The 21,523-nt window shown below is 41.1% G+C and overlaps 1 protein-coding gene across 1 annotated transcript; it reads right to left on the reverse strand.

Annotated features, from left to right (window-relative positions):
• Nucleotides 1-14,302: 14,302 nt before the first annotated feature.
• C18H17orf67 (chromosome 18 C17orf67 homolog) lies at nucleotides 14,303-21,461 on the reverse strand. The gene is made up of 4 exons (XM_010407430.4): nucleotides 19,701-21,461; nucleotides 18,912-19,012; nucleotides 15,792-15,931; nucleotides 14,303-14,808 (listed from the first exon to the last, which is right to left on the reverse strand). The coding sequence occupies exons 1-3, from the start codon at nucleotides 19,753-19,755 to the stop codon at nucleotides 15,815-15,817; spliced, it is 273 nt and encodes a 90-aa protein (XP_010405732.1). The 5' UTR covers nucleotides 19,756-21,461; the 3' UTR covers nucleotides 14,303-14,808; nucleotides 15,792-15,814.
• Between the last annotated feature and the right edge of the window lie 62 nt (nucleotides 21,462-21,523).

Consider the following 21,523-nt stretch of genomic DNA (forward strand, 5'->3'; position numbering starts at 1 on the left):
AATTTGTGCATGTTATTTCTTGGTATAGATACAGTCCCTAATGTTGACATTCTCATCTTAAAGGCAAAGGGTTTCTAAAGACCGTGGCTGGTGCTCCTAAACCTCTTGGCTGCTCTTCCAAAGACTGATGATTTTTTTTCTGATAATAGCAGTGCTGCAAGGCCTAGGCAAGAATAGCTTTTTTCTCCTCACTTTGGTGCATGCTTCTGTTCATCATTTCCTTACAGCAAAACATAATTTAAAAAACAAGCCATATAAAATTTTGTTCCTCTAGTGGTTTATTTTATTTTCATAATAATGAATGGAATAATGTCTGGAGACATGATGTACTCCCATCCTCTCAGAGTGGTTGTTAGCATCTGGCCTGGCTATTTCTTGTGGAAAATCATGAAAATATTTGGTGAGCAAAAGAGAGATGCTAAGTGCTTTGGTGGTCTGATCAGGGAGGGTATTTGGGAAAACTGCATGTTTTGTTTTGAATGAAATGACTGAGCTGTAGCATTTTCTGGTGGCAGAGACACATGAACTGCAGCAGAGTTTTGTATTTTTCTTTTCAATCATTCTTTTCACTTATAATGTCTGAATGTTTTGCATGAAACTCCTCACTGGAATGTTTTCAGTTTTAAACAACTTGTGGTGTTTTGGTGAAGGGTAAATAAGCATCCTGACAAGGCAACCATTGGAGCAGCCAAGGGCAGCTGAAATTTCGTAAGAGAGTTGGAGGGTGAATAATTTCCAGTATCACAGAAAATCAGGAGACATGGATGGTGGGTCTGAGTCAAAGGACTGGAAATCAACCTCAGCAGGCTCTGGATCAGGCAAGTAAGAGAAGAACTGGCCAGCTGGGAGAGGACTGTTTTCCAGAGGAAATTGTAATGCTTTACATGTAATTGCTTGGGCAAAAAACAGCTGTAATCAAGCCCTGTTAGTACCAGAAATGTCTTTTTTCCCAGTGTAATAATAAACATTGATCTTATAGGGAATTAGAGGTACCACTTCAGTGAAAACATGTGTCATTAATTCAGTTTTAACAAGAAAACCAAATTTTTTCTGGGTTTTTCAGTGGTTTTGGTCTATGCAATTTTTGAAAGAAAAACAGCTCAGAATTTTCATGAATGCATTGAAATCAGTAAATGTGAAAAAACAAACCCAAGAAGTTGCCACTGAAATTATACTAATGTAAGACAACTGAAGCCTAAAGTATTCCGTTGTTCAATATCCAATAAACGCCTACAAAATTAAACCCAGGAATTATAACAGATTATTAGAAAAGCTAAATAATTGCACTGAACCTGCAGATAACCTATACACATTCTAATAAAATATTTAAGAAAATGGCAAAAAATAATGTTCACTATAAACACTCTGGGACACAGCTACTTTCATAGTGGCGTATGGAGAGGAATTTTACAAATAGGCATAAATCACTTGGAGACCAGACATGGAATTACTATCACCAGCATTGGAATTGGTGTTGTTATTGCAGTGACCTAAAATAACATCATCCTGCTCTTGGACACCTTGTAGGAGACCTTGGATCTCAACATAACCTGATTTATTCTGTTTCTATGATTTCTGCAATGATATTGGCTGAAGAGCTCAATTCTTCCCTTGGGCCTTGAACTGCAGGCTCTCAGCTGATTCAGGGTAGCACTGACCCACAATTTCATTACCCTTTCCATAGCTATGTGTAATTGCTAAGGGAAGATGAAATTCCAAGTTGGAAGCTCATACCTTCCTGTATCTGCCAGTTGTAATCCAGGGAGAAGATACCTTAGGGAAAGTACAAAACTTGCAACACATAGTCAATATTTTATCCATATTCTATATCAGTCAATATTCTACATCAACCCCTTTCCACTGCAGTCCCCATTTTCTATCTGTAACTAATGTATGTGCATACACATGTGTGTTTTGATTTGCCACTTCATTTAACTCCTCTGTGCTGAGAGAAACACTAATATTTATTTCAGAGCACTGTAAAGCTTTTTTTCCTGCAGTGTCTGCTCTCTGATTCCAGGAGAACACTGTCACGTGAAAGAACCTATTCAAAATCCATTGCATTCCCGTCCTTTTAATTTATGCAGTCAAATTTATACTCTGACTTCACATATCAGTTCTTGTCTGCTCTTGAGTTCATTTGCTTTCACAGCAGACAGAGCTGCTAAAGTAGCTGCACACATACCAGCCTTCTTACACTGGAATGATATTGTCCCTTGGTGGGTTTCCCTATAATTGCCACAGATCCTCCCAGAAATTCTGGCAGAGCACATCACAAGTTCAGCAAATGTGAGACTATTGGATGATAAAAGCCTGTTTGTGCTGCTCTTAACTCAGCAGGAGTAATAGCTGATTCTTCACATGCCCAAAATGAAATTAAGGGGACTACTCATAGAGGTCGTGGTTGCACAGTCACTTTAATCTGGCATAAATCTGGCTGCTGCTGAAAGGGGCTGTTCCACTCCTCTCCACCCCTTCACCCAGTCACTTCTTTCACCCACTCTTGTCTGGCACCAATGTCTACCTGGCTGTGCAATGTGTTTGACCACAGGATCCAGCTGCGTATCAACTCAATTACTGGAATGCTTTTTTTTCACAATCAGTTTCTTGGGGTAGTAGAGGTACATGAATGCTTTTGCTGGGGTATGTGTGTGCAGGAATGGGTGCCTGGGGGAATAGGGAATGGAAGAACTGCTTCTTCAGTAGCAGCCCAAAGAGCCATTGAATGATGGCCTGATTAGACCAGCAGCATCCAACCCACAAAAATGAAACAATCCAGGCAAGACTGTGAGCTTCTCACATTCCTTGGCAACTCCTCTTCTCCTTTCTCATAAGCACCTTCCCATTTCTCAGTAGCCACCAGGCACTGAGGTTTGCAAGCACTTTTTGTCCTAGGAATCTCTTTAGCAGTAAACACAGTTATCTGTGTTGCCTTCTTTTTCCATTTGTAATGTCTACTATCCCCCAGCAGCACTACTCCCAGCATGTCAAATTAATTCACATTTCTTGTTGTTCTCTTTTTTATTTTCCTTTTACCACAATGTGCATGCCATCCTAAACTTTTCCAGAAACCAGTCAACCAAAGAAAAACAAGGTATTTTTCCAAATCATCCAAACAATGAGCATTTCATTTCTGAGACACATCCCAAAGACCATTTCCCAGTTCAGTGAAATATTGTCTTAGTTCTGTTGGGCTCAACGGCAGCACACAGTTGAGTTGTCCCAAGAGCAAAGCAGTGCTTTGGTTGTGGCTCCTGGGTTTCCTCCTTTCCAAAAGAAGCAATCATGTTCGCATTGTGCTTGGCTCCAGCCACGTTCCCCTCCTGACTGCCTTGCTGTGTGAGGGGTGCCAAACCAAAATTCCTCAGCTCCCCTTCCCAGCCCACCCCTTCTCCACCCGTCTGTGTGGGAACGGGGAGGCCACTGCCACACCAGCAGCCAAGGTAAGAGAAGAAAGGGAAAACTCCCAGTGCCAAACTCTGCCACAAGAAAGAAATTCCCATATCCACTGCTGTGGCTGGGCAATGGGAACTTTTGTAGTATCTGTGGCTTTTTCTTTACTGTGGCGGAAAAAGCCCCTGTGTGTAGCACATTTGCACATGACTTGACACCAGAATGTGCTGGAAAAGGGAAGCATAAAAACCAGTAACAGAACAATGAAAAATGTAGGTTCATCCTGGAAAGACAGAAATCTTTCAGGTCAGTGTTTTGCATTTGTCCATCCTCGTTTCAGTAAGCTGGTGGTAGTTAGTGCTGGTTACACCTTCTGAATCCAGTTGTCTGGTGCAAAACAGCCTAAACTCCACAAGCTTCATCCAGTGCCACTGTTTCAGTTGTACTGGGGAGAGTCTGGGACTTGTATCCCCCAAAACCTGCCCATTCCAAAGAACAGCAGAATTTGGGTGTGAATTGTTACACTGGTGCATCACAGTTTTTCCCCTACACAGTGGAGAGTGACATGAGGTGATGTCCATGGAGTCAGTAATCTGTCCAGCTTGCAACAAATGAGGGTCTGGCCATTAAAATCCCTTGTTGGAGGAAAAAAACTCTGCTGAAACAAGGTTTTATTTTTAGGTGGAACACCCAAAGTCAGCTTGGTAGGACTTGCCATGAGGAGTTCTGCCATTCTGCTACTGGTCTGAAATACTTGCACTGTGAGGATAAAACTGAAGATGACAGTAAGGCTTAAAGCTTTATGTAACTATGCTCTGAGAAATTATACACATAATTTAACAGGAGGTTGTGTGAAAAAAACTGGAATTTTCTGCAGAGAATAGTCTTGTGTTTTAGTCAAAACACAAGGGAAAGGTTCTTAGCTTCTTTTTTACTTCACAATTTTTTAGAAGAAATGTGCCCTTTCTTGCCTTCCCCCCCCCCCCCCCCTTTTGGTATTTTGAAATGATTTCTTATTTTTTGAATTGCTCTGGTCTGCTCTTTTCCCTCCCTGCTCTTGGAGATCATTTCTCTTTCTTTGTCTCAAAAATTGATTGCATCTGTATCATCTCCAGGCAGGTCACAGGAGGTACACTGAATGCACTCTGGATGTGTTGCACATCTGGTTTATATCCTCCTCCCCCGAGCCACTTCCCATCCCACAATGCAGTATTTCTGTATCATTGCCATATATCAAAGCACAAAGGACACACAGACAGTGGAGCTAAGTGGACACAGTACATGAAACACAACTAAAAACGCAATTAGTTTAAAACAGCCACTTCTCTTTTAAGCACAGTTCCCAGTTTGTGCAGTAGAGCAGTACCAAACTGAAGAACTGCAACACAATGTAAACTTCTCCATGAGGCAAAAAAGGCCTAGAAACTCAGTGTTCTCAGTTTTCTTCGCAGCAGCCTTCTGGCATTTGTGTGTAATCCTGAGAGACTCATTTTAGGGACAGAAAAAAGAAATTTCTATTTAGACAGAACTTGCGTTAGTCTCTCATTTTTCACTATACGGACTAAAACAGGGGTTGCTATACTACCTGTTATTTGTAGGTCATTTCTCAGGGACCCTTGAACCTGGGACTTCAGCAGAGAGGTAATGTCCTGTAGATGACAAAGGCAGTGGAGGTACCTTCAGATTGGTATCCACTGCCCCTTCTCTGTCAGTTCACCTGCTCTCCTCTAAGGAAATGGGAGAATCTTTCTTGGTCAGCACAGGACAATAGCTCTGGATCAGTGTGAAAGGACTGAGCCAACAATAATCCCTGAAGCACTACCACTACAGGCCAGGACATCCTCAGAGCACAGGAGAAAGAAGAACTTTATGCTGCCTTGGGCTTTTCTGGGTCTGGCAGAGTCTCACTGCAGAAAGTGTTTGTCCCATAAGCAGGTTTGGTTTGGCTGTTAGCAGCAGCAGCAGCTTTCTAGTGGTTCATCTATAAGTTTGAACAGATTTTTTCTCAGACCTGCTCGGTGTTTCAGACTTCTGCAGTGGCACAAGCCAGGAAGGGCTGCAGCCATTGCTGGATGAGATGAGATGAGATGAGATGAGATGAGATGAGATGAGATGAGATGAGATGAGATGAGACGAGATGAGCTGACACATTTCTGGGGCAAGCAGGCAATGCTGGGGGACTGACAGACTGACTGACAGCCCAGCAGACAGGGGTGCTGGGCAGCCCCAGAGCAAGCAGCTTCATGAGGGACTGGAGTGTGCAGCCCCTTGTAAACACCTCATGAGTCTGCAACGTCACAAGGCAATCCGGCAGCCCAAAGGTCAGCTCTCGTAGCTGAAATCTCTGCTTCTATAAACTCTTCAGTTTAGGGGGAAAAAAGGCCCTCTGAGTGTCAGACTTGGGCCCTGGAAAGCTGTGACAGGAATGGGAGTTCGTCTAGGCACTGCAGGGATGGTATGTGCCCCCCAAACGTACATGCATACCTGCCCCTCCACACACCCAGTTCCACTCTGATTTGCCCCTGGATTGAATTAAGGTGAAGGATCAAAGAGCAAAACTGGGACAGTTTCCACTCAGAGCATAGACCAGGGCTCTCTGCTCTCAGAAACCAGCCTTGTGTTTGTCCCTGCTGGCCTCACCTGATTCAATCAAAACACAGCCCAAGGTCTGCTGTTCCAGTCCCAGTGCCCTCCCATCACACCCCTGTCAGCTTTCTTCCCACTCGGACATCTTCCAACTTTGCCCAGTATGCTCCGAAGTGCCAGGACGCTCAATTCTTTTTTTTTCCTTACCCTCTGGAGTTGGCATTAAAGCTGGAAGGAAAGACATTTCTGTCTGGTCAGAGAGAGGGAATATCTGTTCCAAATGCTTTTAAAATAGGCACATCAAACTTTATGGTACTCCCTCTAAAACAGTGGATTCTATTTTCCTTATATAAAATTTGGCGCAATCTTCCATGCCCACATCCATGCAGGCTGCCTTATTCCTGGGTTTGCTGAGGCTGGGTCTCCATTAACTGAGCAATGCACCGTTTCTTAAGGTAAACTTGCATTTTTGTACGCATTAAATCTTCAATTTTAGAGTGAGCTTCCATTGAAAGCGTGGCTCTTAATAAATAATAATACACAGTTACACAGTTAAATGCAAACTCTCAAGCAGAATTAAGCTACTTTATTTACATATTTCCTCAGACCATGCAGTCCATTATTCCACCCTAAAAATTTTAGGATGGTCAAGGTGATGTATTTATTATTCCTAAGTACCCCAGCCTAATACCAATCAGTTTGGACAATGGCTGCATTGTCCATGTGATAGAGACTGGGAGGTGAGGTTTGTAGGCAGTAAACTCTGCTCATGAGGCAAATAAAGTGAACAATGTCTGAGTGATAACGTTATGCTAAATGCTGATCTCCCTGATTTTCTGTAACCACTACAACTCCTTTTAACACCCAATCAGCTCTGTCACCACGGGGTGGACACAGCCATTGCAGCCCAACTTTAGTGAGTTTGTCTACATAATATACAGCAACATTGTATGGGGAGGTGTTTGCACTCTGTGTGCCACAGGAGTTGAGTTTTGACAGGGAACATTAGGCACTTCTGTAGCTGAATTCCAAAGATAAAAGGAAGCTAAAAAAGTGCATAGGCTAATAAAAACTTAGCATCTTTTGTAGTCTTTCTCCACTGATAATGCCCTATATCCATCTCCTGCAGGATAGAGATAGCAGATGAGCACAGTTGAAAATAAATGAGACACATGTGTGGGAATAAATTGGAGCAACAGTTAAGGAAAAAGTGACCTTGCTGTCATTTCATGTATTTTCTTGTCTTGTTTAATTTAAGGAGTCATGTTCTTAAAAAGCACATTTTGGTGTTTCTGTTGTCCCTGAGCTTCTCTCTCTGTGCTGGTGATTTACTGTGTGCAGCCCAGAGCTGGAATCCGTTTCTCCCTCAGCTCAAGCAGATCCTTCTGAGCACACGTGTGTCCGTCAGACCTGCTCGTGAGGGAGCATGGCTTGTGGCTTCAGCAGCAAAGATGTTGATGCACATGGAGCAGATTAAAAGTTTGGGAATAAATTAGCCAGGCGGCTTGAACATTTGTCATCTCTGGTAAATAGGAAATAGATGGGCAACTGAATTGATGGAAGTAGCATCCTCCTAGCCCTTGGCAGCCATGAATTTCAGACTGTGCAGGATGATTCCTTTCCTAAGCAGAACTGAAGATGCTTCAGCAGCCTCAGGGTGTAAATAATGCTGCAGCCGTTAGTTAGCCCAGTCAGTTCATCATCCCTGCTCCTTGGGATGGATCCCAGCCAGAGTTACAGCAGTGCCTTCTGTTCAGGGCACTCTGAAATCCACTGTCAGACTAGTTGGTTTGAGGGAAATTCCTCTTTGTCTCCTGGGTGGGATGAAACACTGCCATGAGTTCCTTTGGGGTGAGTCAGCCCTAGGTCCTGCAGGAATGATGGATTCAGGAGCTGGTCAGGGGCAGAGCTAAATGAGACAACCACAATATTCACCCTGAGACGCAACTGTAGCAATGGGTAAGAAAGCTTTAACCTCCCCGGACAGTTTGGGCACAGCTACTGAGGAGGCTGTGCAGCTGATAAAAGCAGCCTAAACTACACAGGATTATCCTCAGTTCTCTGAAGCTGGTGTGGAGAAGACCTGAGCAGATCCAATTCACACTGAAAGCTTGGGGTGAGAAAAGGAGGACTTGTCTGACTCCAGAGGTCACGATCTCTCACATCCATGAGCAATTCTTTACTGAGTCTGGGCTGGAAAGCTGTAACTGCTACAATCACACAGAATGAGTTCTGTAGGCACACATCAATAAATAAATAAATTGGCTTCTTATCAGCTGGAAGGATTTTGGTCTTTGACTCTGTTTTTGTGATTGTTCACTTGGCTGAAACTCATTGCATCAAAGTGTCTCTTGAGAAATGCTTTTAGCCCCAAAGCTATATTAATATTTAAACAGTTATTCTCTAGCAGTTGCAGCTGTGTGAGGTGAAATAAAGATATTTTTCTGTCTTTCCCTGAGCAGCTCTAAAGCATCAAATGATAAATGGAGAAGAAGGGGATTTTTTTTCTGCTATGACTCTTACATAAAATACCAAATACTAACAACTCACCCCTCAACCCTCCTCTGGTGCTATAGATTTAATCTTAGCAAAACTTTGTGTATCACTGAAATGCACTCAAATATTGAGGACTTTAAAATAAATTACTCTGGTCAGAAAATGTTCCTGAAAGCTTTAATTTCTGCAGCTGGAATGCTGAAATGCAGTTCAGATCCATCCACTGTTGAAACCTAAGTTAAATTTCTGTAATTTAGAACACATTAAAATATTCATATATATATATATACATGTAAAAATAAATATAGATACAAATCCACTTCATTTATTTGTTTTGCTTTTGCATATAAATGAGCCTAAAATCATGTTTTTCACAATTGGGAAATTATTAAGTTGGCAGAGCTGAATGAAGGCAGAGCTATGGCCCTACCATGAGGCCCCTGCTCAGACTTTAACCTGGCCCACCTCAGAATGGCCAGTAAATGCCAAAATTGGGAAGAACAAGATATGTCACATGCTTTGGAACTGCTCCGTCCCTAAAGGCATAGAATCTGCTGTACACAATTCATATTTCAAGCTTTTCTTTGTAACCAGCAGAGCTAGAACCACGTTTTCTAAGTGAAAAATGAAATTCTGGTTCCTTCATGGGACTCTAGGAGGTGACCAGTAGCAGTTCAGCCTTGATCCATCCCTGTCAGTTGCTTCCAGGAAGAATTTGCTTTGTGAACATAAAAAAACATTTGAAAAACATATATTTTGTCTCTTTTAAGTCATTGTTTCATTTTTAGCAAGGTGAGGAATCAACACACCCTACTCTGAGTAGGACTCTCTGATGGTTTGGGATGGTCCATGAATGGTAACTACATCTGCAGCCTCTGAGTAGATATTCAGTGGCAGGCAACTAAGAAATAAAGGAGTAAATTTCATACAGGTTGACCTCAGATGCCTTGTCATTTCCTAGTAAATTCAAGAGTGTTCCATTCAACCTTTAAATTTACTGTACCAGTATTATTCTATTATTGCAGAAACAGACTGACCCTGTTTTGCTGGAGTGTTCCATTCCCTACAGATGAGAGCCCAGTGCTGCTCCTGTGTGGACCATGGCACCAATAAATTGAGCACAAAACCCTTTTTGTGGCTTTTCCTGGGGCTGCCACTTAGTGTTCCTCTTTCTTTTTCACTGGTTTTTGGGGTTTTTCCCAGAACCTTAATCAAAGTATTTGCCAGGGGAAAAAAAAGAGCTCTGCTAATTACTTGTGTGCTTATAAACCGTATTTTGGCAATAGAAGCATAGGAGTTTATTACTGATGCTGGAACTAATCCTATACAGGGTATGGGAAGTAGATAGAAGTTTATCCTGCACTGATGGAATACTGAGCTCTGTTGATGTCGGGACAGGAGAAGTGCTGTGGGTCTGATAATCCAGGCATTTTGAGGGCTGGTCTCAGTTTTATGGACACAACAGGCACATATTCAGTCACACCAAAGGTTCTTAGCAAATTTTAAGCCAGGTACATCCTGAACATCTGAAGCATTTTGCTGAATTCATTTCTTGAAATCATTCAATAGTTGCTGTTTATTCTGAAAAATACAAAATGAAGCAATGTTCTGCCTCACTTTGGTCTAAGATCTCCTGTATTTGAGGTTGGTTCACTCAATTTAATAAATGTATGTGCATGATGCTTGTGTTATATAGAGATGCCCAAATGGACCTTTAGATCCAAATCTCCCCCAAATGTGGAAAAAAGAAATGCACTTCAACTGATCATCTCTTACTGAAAAAACCAAAATATGAAGATGATTTGGAATAACACTAGTGCTCCAAATTTTTGGTTTCATATTGAGCCTACACTGGGCTGGCCATGCTGCTTTGATAGAATAAGGAGAGTTTTATTAACTCAGAATCATTGAACCTTTTCTGCTTTCTACTGTTTTTCATTTTAGTGCACATCTCTACCCCCAGACCTGAAAAAGGATTAAAATGCCAGATATAATCACACACCAGAAATCTCAAGACACATAGTTCTTACAAGATTTTCTACTCTTTGTAGACCATAAAAGGCTCAGATAACCTTCAAAATCCACTCCAATCTCTCTGATTTTAGTCATTAAAAAATAAGTTCTCACTGAGAATCTAAACTAGGCTCCTACTGCAGGGATCAGATTCAATCAATCCAATTTCACTCCATTGCTTCAGAAGTTATTTATGCATTCATTCACTGAGAGTAACAGAAGTCTTCATTCAAAACAATATTCTGACAACTGAAACAGGGCTGAAATTATTGCAAAAGAAAAAAAAGCCAAATAAAAAAACCCCACCAAACCCTGGAGTATTGCAGGGAAAGATTTCTATACACATTATATCATCATGTCAGATGGTTATAGGCATTTTCTTTGTAGCTCTTTTCCATGTCCATGTTTCAGAAATGCTCCACAGCAGCTGTCCTGTCATTATTGTGAGTGGAAGAATGTGCTCACCTGCTCAGCGTCCCTGAGAAGCAGACAAATACTGAATCATCTAAACTACAAACTGGTAAGTTTAGTGTTGCATTTTCCATTACCTTCATCACTGTGAAAGTGAATTTCAAATAAAGCAAGTGACTGTCTTGCTTTCAGGGAGCTTTCTGGAAATTCCAGTCTTAGTAAATAAGAATTTCTGGTGCATGTTTTCCTGTAAGGTAAGTCTGGTAGAAAGAGCCAATTAGTTGAACGGCCAAATTGCTTAGTGGCATTAGTGTAACTACTTCATCTCCTATTTATCTGTCAGTGATAAAATCTTTTGGCCTTGCTGAAGAAGTTGATGCTTTCAAAAATTCCAGCCTTTGTCTTTTTTCAATGAATTGTTGTGTATTTAAATTAGGGCCGATATTATTTATTTGTTCTTTATAGAGAGACACTACATTTCTGGTCCTGGGCACAGTCTGCCTTTTCAGTACAGTTTGTACAGCACCTAACACATAGTTCCCTATGCTGCTAAAGATAATAAATGTAGGAAGATAATGTCATGCCTTGAAGAGTGATGCTTTTACCAGTTGATCAGTCTGCAACTTAATTTGGGGTAACTGAACATGGATCAAATGGGACCTACTCTGAGAGGGAACAGCTTCTGCAAACACACAAAATCTTCTATTAGCACCTGTGTGTGGATGGGAGACAGTAAAAAGCCACAAACTACTACAATATGCTTGTAGGAGCTTTCAACCATTTCTTTCTGTGGTGTAATGAAGCACAAGCACACCTACACCCACACTCAGAGCAGTCTGCAACCCAGTGGGGGTAAAAATAAGCCATTTGCTGAAGGCCTTTTTTTTATGGGTTAGAGGTGACTTTTTATTTCGATCAATTAAGCTGAACATTTTAAGAAAATTAGTAAAAAACTAAGGAGGAGGAGGGATGTGGTGCTTTCAACCCCTGTAGGCTGTGATCCTGGTTGTGTGCAGAAATAGTGGCATCTAGTGGGCAGCTCCTCAGCTCGGGAAAGGCACTGGATGTAAAACAGGTCAGTGATTGGAGCTTATGATTATGCTTATCGTGCATGAAAGGTTTTCCCAGGTAGTTTTAATCCTTCTCTTTAAAAGCATTTGGTAAACAACTGTTTCCCCCCCCTTCAGTATACAACTTTCAGAACGCTTGTTCTTCTGGTTTGCAGGCATGTAGGAAAGTCCAGCATTTTTCCCTAAGATTTTAGACATGGACAAAAACAAAGCTGCAACTAATCCCTGAACACACTCCATCTAGTTCAACTATAGATGAACTCAAGCACAGCACAGCTTTGAAGGAAAGATCTGTGTAGAGGAGGAGAATAAAAACACACTGAAGGACTCTGAAAAAAAGCTTAATTGCATCATTCTGTAGCTATAACTAAGTATATTTATGCAGTGTTTACTTTTTATGCTAATTTTATCTGAGTTTCTTCACTACTGAGTCACAATAAATGCTTGAGCTAATTATTTATACCCGATCCTAAGATCCTGTTCTCTTGTTAGTCCACTGGATTATGTGTAAAACACTGTGTATATTTTATGGCCATACAGAAATATAGAATAAGCAGGATGAGGGGTTGCTGCACCCATGGCAATAGTCTAAAGCAGTCACACGCCTTCACCCTCTCTTTAGTTTTTAGTGTTTGACAGTGATGAGCAAACTTACAAAAGTCTGCTGTGCTGTACTGTGCTGTGCTGTGCTGGCCTCCTCTTCTCTGGCTGCCTCTCCCATAGGCTGGAGGGTGTTTCTGTGTTTACCTGTAGGGCCCAAATTAATTTGTATGAAGGGACAACTTGGCTTCTTAAATCTGGCAGAAGAGCTGGGCATCTTAAAAAGAAATAACTGGGCTATGTTCTTCATGATCACAGGATTCCAGAAGTACTCACAGGCTTTAGTCTAGGTTTCTTTTATTATTTTAACTTCAACATTTTTAGTTCATTCTCCTTTTCTTCACACTTTTTTGTTTCTCCCTTTATTCACTATGTTTCAAACTTTCCTATATGGTGCCTGCTGCTTTTCTTGCCAGGAGGTTTTTCAATGGTCAGTTCTAGCCCAGAACAGAAGTGTAGATACTTTAAAGAGAGGTGGGTTAGGTTTGAACCTGAGTGCAAATATGAGTTGGCTCCTTTGCCCATCAGCCTGACACCAACATGGGCTAAAGGCTATTAACACTATACCATAATTCCTTCCCTTATAAAGTGGGAGGGAATGCGGACCAGTGATCTGGAAGTGCTTCACCTTTCTATGTTTCTAGTTTTCTCCTTGTTAATTAGATTTAATAATACTTAACTTTTCCTTGGAGATGCCTACATGAGATCCTTCAGCCCTCATGCGGAAAAGCAAACTTCAAAGCAATGAACAATCTCTATTCCACGTTTGCCTTAGGATTAACTCAGTGTTACTGAGGTAGACCTAGAACCTTCTACTTAACCTTCCCAGTTATCTTACAATTGACTGAGTATAACTAGGTGGGAGTTCTTTTATTTCAAAAAAGTACTTGAAAATTGATTTTCACAGGGTGAAACGTGACATAATTGCCATCAAATGCATTTTTCACTGTGCAAATAAAAACAGAGCCAGGATTTCACCTAATGACTTTAACTCAAAAAGATAGGCAAATTTAGATCTCTGTATGGAGAGAGTTACGAATGACACACACAATAGCAGCCTGATTATACTTTTTCACACTCCCAGATTTAATCTGTGATTTATCTTGGCAGTAGGGGAAAACAAGCCTTTGATGCTTTGAGATTTAAATTATTTCCTTGGAGTTATCTAGGAGAGCTTTTTTACTGGAAGGAAGGTATACCAGAAAAACTGTTGATCTATTCCAGCCTATCAAAAGCTCTGTAGCAGTAATTACCTTATAGATATTCATAAAACTGTGTTTTATTTTGCTCCCAGTCCTCAGGTTTCAAGTGTGACTGCAGTGAGGAGCTCTGAAAGTTACTTTGCTCCATTCATAACTAATTCTGTTGCCATTACAGATCACAGGAGTCATTTAAGAGCCATCAAGCAATTTTTTATGTTGTTTTGCAGGTATCGTGTGTTTCCCATCTGACTGTACAAGATATTCTTTTCCAAGGCGTAAGTTATAAAGGCACACAGGCAGGAAAGGGTTGGCTGGATTCATGTGCCCCTCCTGGCAGAATGGCAAGGGAAAGGCATAGTTGTGCAGAGAAACTACACAATTATTAGTCTGCACCATAGTGCTTCCCAGCTCTGGTCCTAGAAATTTCTCTGGTGTATCCTTAGTACTTCACAAAACTGAGCCTCATTTCCAGTTAGTTTTGTCAGCATATAGAATGGGAGAGTAAGGGAACAAAATCATCTGCAAAGGGAATTGAGTCAAGCTTTTATTATGAAACAATACATGAACTATTCATCAGGCAGTAAGACATAGTGTTACATAAATGTTATGTCTTCATGCAATATTGCTATTTAACCTAGAAAACTGTAATTAAGGATTCCTCCAAAGCACAGAAATCTGGCCTTCTCTTCATGTTGGTATTCTGGAATTTTCTGTTGACCTCTCCCTCCAAGTTCCTTTTGCTTCAGACAGTCTAAAGCTGTGCTGTTAAAAGGATACTCTAGGACTAATCAGTTGCCCATACCCAGAAACTGTGGAAACCCTCAGTTCAGTTATTCATGCATGCAATCATTACTGGTAGAAAATACATGGTGGTCTATAATATATCAAGCCACCTAGAGTTGGAAGTTCTGCTGTATCATGAAGATTGCACTGTACTGCAAAGAGGTTCTGCTCTACAATGAGCATGTAGCCAATGCAGGAGTAATCTTGTCCTCCTTAAAATAATCGTGTATAAATCCATGTACCCATGTGGAGATCTGCAAAAAAAACCCCAAAATATCAAAATCCATGCTGACATTGGCCACACTAATAATATCTTAAGGGCTTCAAATCATTTAAGCAATGGCTTAAATTCTTCACAGTGGCCTGGGAGCAGCTATTGGGAAGAATTCCTGTAGCTAAGTGAGCCAGCTCTCAACTGTGTCTCAGCTGGAAGATTTTTTTGAAAATTGCCAACTCACCATGTAAGGCTGAGGTTTGGGAATTTTATGTTTTTGTTTTTAAATGAGTTTCAGACCTTTGGCTTATTGTAGATTAACAGAGCCCCACTGAAGTCTACCACAATGTCTCAATTTTCAAAGGTATTCAGAGATGTACAAATAGATAAAAGAATTTTAAGCAGATAAACTTTCTATCTTTTGAAACAGATCAGCCCTGACGGATACCATCTCTGTATTCTGCTGCTTAAAAGCTTTTGAAAATATGGAGCTAAATCTGCAACTTTTATATTAAAAAAGTTAACTGGGAGTGATACAGCTTTGCTATTATGGTGATGAGTCAAACTTAGTTGACAAATTTCATGTGTATTTAAAAAACCTCCTTGCAGGTCAGACTGCCTCCTGAATATCTCCAGGATGACAACTGAGTTTAATCCTGCCCTAGTCCCACTGGGAGCTAAGTGAACAAGTACAAGACTTAAACAGAAGAGTTGGGAAAAGAGCACAATCAGACAGGAAAGAAACAGGAGCAATCTGAAGCCATATTAATAAGAATCTTGCGCAGTCACCAGCTTACACCCACATAGCAGAGAAATGCATAACCACGGTTTCATTAACATGAACAGAACAGAGTGACAGAGTTGATGCCTGGGACACTTCTGTTCCCTACCCCTGCTCAGCTGCCCAACCTTTCAGCACAAGGGGCTTCCCCCAGCCTTGGTTATTCCCTTCTCTCCCAGTATGTGGCTCTGCTTTTTATTATGGAGGAAATAATATGCACTGTAGAAGAAATATATATATACCAGTTGCAGGGTAGGCAAACCCATTAGATTGGATGCACTAGATCCCTGTTGCAGTGTGGGAGACAATGAGGATTCAACCAGTGTTCAAGGAATTGTTCTTCTGATCTCTGCTCCAAGCGCTGGAGGTAAAGCATATACTCCTATTTAAAGAAAAGAAAAAGTAATTTAATTGTGTGTCACTCAATTCTAATGTCAGGCCAGGGGGCCAGGATAACTTTACAGCTGATAAAAGAGCCATGAATTTATCCCTTAAAACAGTCAAATATAGTGAAATGGTGTTGCTAGTCAGCTTGCCCCAGCCTGGCAATATTTAATGAATGACATAATCTCTAGATTAGTAAAGGTGTTGAGCAAGAATTATACAACAATATTCATAAATTAGGAATTCTGGATACACATTTCTTATTTGCATTCAACACAGAAGTCTCTGTTGGGCCTGGGGGTACAAAGGATTCTCACAAATAGGTCTGTTATAGCCCCTTTTGAAAATTGGCTCCTGCTGCTTAAAGAATATTAACCCCTTGCAGGATCATGTGGTAGGACTCTGAAGGGTTCTAGTAGGTAGCACACATCAGTGCTGACTGGTGATAAATAAAATAATGTGAATTTTAGAGAGAGAGGTTTTGGTCTCAGCAACAAATTACCAAAGTAAAGTGGGCTGTGTAACAAAAACTTGACCTCCATCAGGGACAAAATTTACTTTTAAAAAGTCCCAGTCCCAGTCGGCTCATAAGCTTTGTGAACACCAGATACATTTATTCAAAATAATCCCCCATTGCTTTGCACAGTGGGCACTGTTGGAATGGAAGCTGTAGCCTAAACCCTTTGCACTGGCCAAATATTCCTGCAGTCACCCAGCTCCCTGCTCTTTGTGCCGACCAGAGGGTGGGGACACTGGGTGCCAGCAGGCAGCATCAGGATCCTGCCTTTCCTGGGCTTTCTCTCCTCACAGAGAGACTTCGCTCAAATCTCTGGGGAGAGACTGCATCAGGAACTGGCGAGGAACAGAACTATGTGACTGAGAAGATGCCATATCATCAAAAGCAGGATCTCAGTCAAAGATTTAAACATGCTGATAACATAAATTACATTTTGTTAATAATCAAAGGGTGCTGATCTTGCTGTCTGTAACTGAACAGGTTTTTGATGCAAACAGCACTGTGGAAGTCAAAGAGAGTCACAAAGAATTGCAAATTACATTCCCCAGCTCAGCATGATTTGGCCCAGTACAAACAGCTTTTGCTTAAAATAGATGAACAGAGGTGGGTTCATCTCAGCATTCATTTCATTTTGCTACAAAGCATCCATACAAAATCAGTTTTTCTCCCTGAGTCCATGTGCACAAGCTGTGCTCAGGGATGCAGCAGCCATGCACCTTCATTCACATGGAAAATCTCCACTTTCCACATGGCAGCAGGTGTTGGTTTTTGTATCAGAAGATGTTTCCTTTTCCACTGAAAACCTTGACATTTAGGGAGCAAAACAAATAACTCTTATGTCTGGGTTTTCTTACAGAGGGTCAGCTTTGCTGTCTAGATAAAAAATAAAAGAAAATAAATAAAAGAATTGGAATTTCTGAACAAGTGTTTGCTCCTAATAGAAGTAGGATGGAAAGTGGTAAGGACAGAGCAGCAGAGTCAGAAATCCAATATTTCTTTAGCCCTGAATCCCCCCTCTCCCCACACAGAGTCATAGAATTCATAAGGATCACCAAGTCCAACTCCCTGCTCCTCCACAGGACCCCCTAAAACTAAACCATAGACTAAATGTTGCATACATGCATGTAACTTCTTGCCATGCAGGAATTACCTCAATCCAACTGTTCTGCTACTTCATTTATTCTGTATTCAATATTTGATATATTTACCTTATAACCTTCATCGTGGTGGTATATTAAGCATAAGCACAGATGGGAGCTGTATTCCTGCTAATTTGCAAAAACTACAAGGCTCATTTAACAGCTTAGAAACCAACCCAGTCCTGAGTGTTGAGGGCAGCAGTGCAGCCTTCTGATTTTTGGCTCTCTTGTGCACTTTTCAGTGTACAAGGTTGTCAACAAGCACGGAGCAATATCCTCGTGACAGCTTTGGTTTGTTGTGGTGTCCCCTTTGACAAACAGTGTGTTCACCCAGTGTTGGGCAGGTGGATTCTTTTTGGCTGGTGTACATTACTCACTGGAAAGGGAAAACCAGGAACTGTTTCTACAATCCTGCAAGGCACATAGTGCTCTTCATGTCTTAATGGAGTCCAGAAGTGTTCAGCACCTTGCTAAACTGAGCCCCTTGTGCTCATCACATGCACAATCCCTTATGTGCTCCTAGCTTCTGTGGGCTTTGCCTCTTCAGAACCATGTCATTTTAGCTCAGTTTATTTACTTTGGAAAGAAATAGGCAGTAGTTTTAAAATACTTTAAGTACCCTTGAGAAGTGCAGGATTATGTGTTAGGTCTTGTCAAAGCAAGGAAAACAGAAGGCTCTTTAATTCTTTTACTTTTGTTGTAATAGGGTTCAGAAAGAAATAAATGTAGATACTGCATGCAAACCCAAAGCTACTGCATTAAGCCAGCAACTTATTCGGTTTTTTTTTTTAGTTTTTAGTAGCTCTTATAGTATCATAAAAAAGCATCCTATCTGTAGCATCCATAAGTAAGTCAATGAAAGTACATGATTTTTAAAAGCTAGTTGAGAACTACCTCAGTCTCCACACTGACACCTCTATCTCCTCTCTACCTGCAGTGCAGAATGTACTGTAAGCAGAAGACATTCCCTGTTACTTAGTTTTTCAGGAACAAGCTGATGAAATCCTCATCACTATAATTGAAAAGCCACTTTCTTCTCAATAATTTGATCAGTATTTTTAAACCATGATAAATAATCTCATTCTTCAAGTGAACATTTCCTGAGCAATACTCAGCACTTACAGAATGCTCTTAACTGTTAACTGAAAGAATTTAAAGGGGTTTTTTAATATTTCGTGGAAGAACTCAGCTGCTTTAAAGGGTGTTATTCATAACATATTGCCTGGAAGCAATAGAAATTTAATATTAAGCACAAATGTTTAGGGGGACTTGGTGTTGGGGGTTTTAGTTAATGTAATTTAATAGTAAATGTCATAAATCACCCTCATTGGCTCATCAGGGAAACCAGCTTTTCTTGGTCTGTCTTCACGACGAGTCCTCAGAATCTGTTTGGCATCTTTTTCAGACAAAATTGGTGAAGTGTCTAAAGAAAGAACAGCAGAAATTAGTTCTGAAATTATCAAAAAGTCAGTATTTTATCTATCAGTTGTGAAATGAAATGTCTCCAAACCTGATTTTTTTTTCTATATACAAAGTGTTCTCTCATTACAGCCCCTTCCCAGGGGATATTGCATTCCAAGAGATAGAAGTGGAATTTTAAACCATTTTTATACTTGTGTTTTCTCTTGTTCTACAAGTATGAAGCAAAGCCCACATATTCATGTTACTATAAAATGAGCAAATATAACAGCATCATCAAACCACTGGTATTAGTTGCTCTTCCAACTCTTCGTTCTTTTCTGTGTTGCTTTATAGGATTTTTTTCAAAGTAACGAGTTAGATACACTGCAAAGAAGGATGGCATTGAACATTTCACTTGCAGGAGCTTGGTAAAATAATATCAAAATAGTAAGCAAGTAAAACTAAACTTTTGGGATTTACAACAAATGACTACAGTGTGGTAATGTAGAGAGTTAAATATCAAATACAACAGCATGATTGTTAAAAATCAAATCATGAAAAGCCTGCAATATAAAAATAGTTGTGTTAAAAATTAAATATATGAAAATATATGAATAATGAATACTAAAATAGGAGGTTGACAAACTAATACTACTTATATGCTCTGCAGCTCTACACACATATGCAGGTTTGTTGATATAAACTCCTACCTGTAACAGCGGTCATCACGACTAAAAAGGAAACAAACACAAGAAACTTCTTCATTTTGATTCTGCTTTCTCTCAGTCTGTTCCAAAATGAGCAACCCTGACCAAGGCATTCGCCTATTTGAAGGAGCTACGTCAGTCACAAATGTTTATTTATGATTTAATTTGCGTGATAGTATGATTCTGAAGACATCTGGTCTGAAGGTTTGAATTAGTCTATTATCTGCTCAGACATTTCTCAGCATAACTCTGTTCCTGGGGGAAAGAAAATAGAAGGCCTTTTTTCCACCTCAGGCTTCAGAGCTACACTGGGTATTTTAAACTTGTGAAAATAAAGCCTATCCTCTTATATTTAGCATGGCAAGCAAAGGTTCTTGGTGCCCAAGGTAAACTATTGTTTTTTAAAAGAAACAATTAAGTATTGTTAATCTCAGAGGCAACTGCAAAGGGGCCCCTTTTTCAAAGATTGTCTCTAACTTTGCTCCAGCAGAGAAGTACTTACTAATGGGGTTTAACTCTAGCAAAGCCAAATTATGACTGCTGAGAAACACAGCAGAGTTTTCTATCAAATTAATAGAACCACACAAATGAAAACCCACATAATTCTTCTCCTTTCAGGACAAGTTAGTAGGAAACAGGATTATAAATGGCCTTACTAGTAAGCATAGGTTAAGTAAGGATGTAGGTTAGCAGATGCCACTGCAAACAGGTAGTTTTGGCCTTGAGAAATGTGACTGTCCAGAGCTTTTCTGGGCAGTGCCAGGCTGGACACGTGGTACCAGTATCATCAATTTGTAGGGTATGAAATGCGTCCCTTCAACTATAACATATTAAATAGGTGGTCAGAGTTCATCGTTGGCTCTTACATGAGGGAAGTGAGGAATTTCCTTGGAAACCTGAGTGTTGCCCAGCTGTGGAGTATGAGCATTTTTCAGTGGTTTTTTGAGATACCAGACCCTAGAATCCAATCAATTTTGTATATGCTGTATAGATTTACATCATTGCTCACAATACTGTTTTGAAAGTGCAAAAACCTGTAGGTTCTAATGGCAGCCACTATTTTTAGAACTGCTCTAGGGGAAACAGTTGAACATGTAACAACAGAATGAAATTATGAGGGGAAAGCATTTATGGTTGGGCAATAAAGCACAACCATGGGGAGGACAAATAGAGGCACAAAGGCACAACTCAGGGAGGACCTAAGCGCTCTCTACAACCACATGAAATGTTATGGGGAGGTGGAGATCGGGCTCTTCTGCTGTGCCTCCAGAGGACCCGGGGAAATGGTCTTAAGCTGAGACAGGGGCGATTCAAATTAAAGATTTTCCCTGTTGGTGTGGTCAGGCTTTAGAAAGGGCTGCCCAGAGAGGTGGTGGAAGTCACCACTCCAGGAGCTGTTCAAGAGGCGTCTGGACCTGGTGCTGGGTCATGCGGTTCAGTGGTTACAGTGGCAGTGCCTGGTGCACGATCGGACTGGGTGATCTTAAAGGCCTCTTCCAACTTTGATGACTCCATGATTCTAGGACAGAACGAAATTATGGGGAAAAGCATTTATGGTTGGGCAATAAAGGCACAAACACAGCGGTCACTCGGCACTCAGCCAGCGCGGCCTTCGCCTCGGGTCCGGGCCCGGCGGAGGCGGAGCGGAGCAGCTCCGCCACGCACTGTCGCGGCTGCTGAGCGCCGCTGGCGACATCCCCGCTGTCGCGACAGACGGGGGGCGAGGGGCGGGCGGCGCCCGTCTCTTGGCAACGGCCCTGGGTCGCTTCCGCTTCCGCCGCCCCGCGCATCCTGCGGCGCCGCTCCGAGCCCGCCGTGTGCGCCGG

This window comes from Corvus cornix, chromosome 18, assembly GCF_000738735.6.
Source record: "Corvus cornix cornix isolate S_Up_H32 chromosome 18, ASM73873v5, whole genome shotgun sequence".
NCBI classification, from domain to species: domain Eukaryota; kingdom Metazoa; phylum Chordata; class Aves; order Passeriformes; family Corvidae; genus Corvus; species Corvus cornix.

Bases quoted from the DNA above. Each gene is read 5' to 3' on its own strand.
- C18H17orf67 (XM_010407430.4), bottom strand. From the start codon at position 19,755: ATGAAGAAGTTTCTTGTGTTTGTTTCCTTTTTAGTCGTGATGACCGCT. The intron at 19,013-19,700 runs GTAGGAGTTTAT...TTCTTTCTTTAG, and splicing joins CGTGATGACCGCTGTTACAG to ACACTTCACCAATTTTGTCT. The intron at 15,932-18,911 runs GTGATTTATGAC...TTCTTTAAATAG, and splicing joins TCCCTGATGAGCCAATGAGG to GAGTATATGCTTTACCTCCA.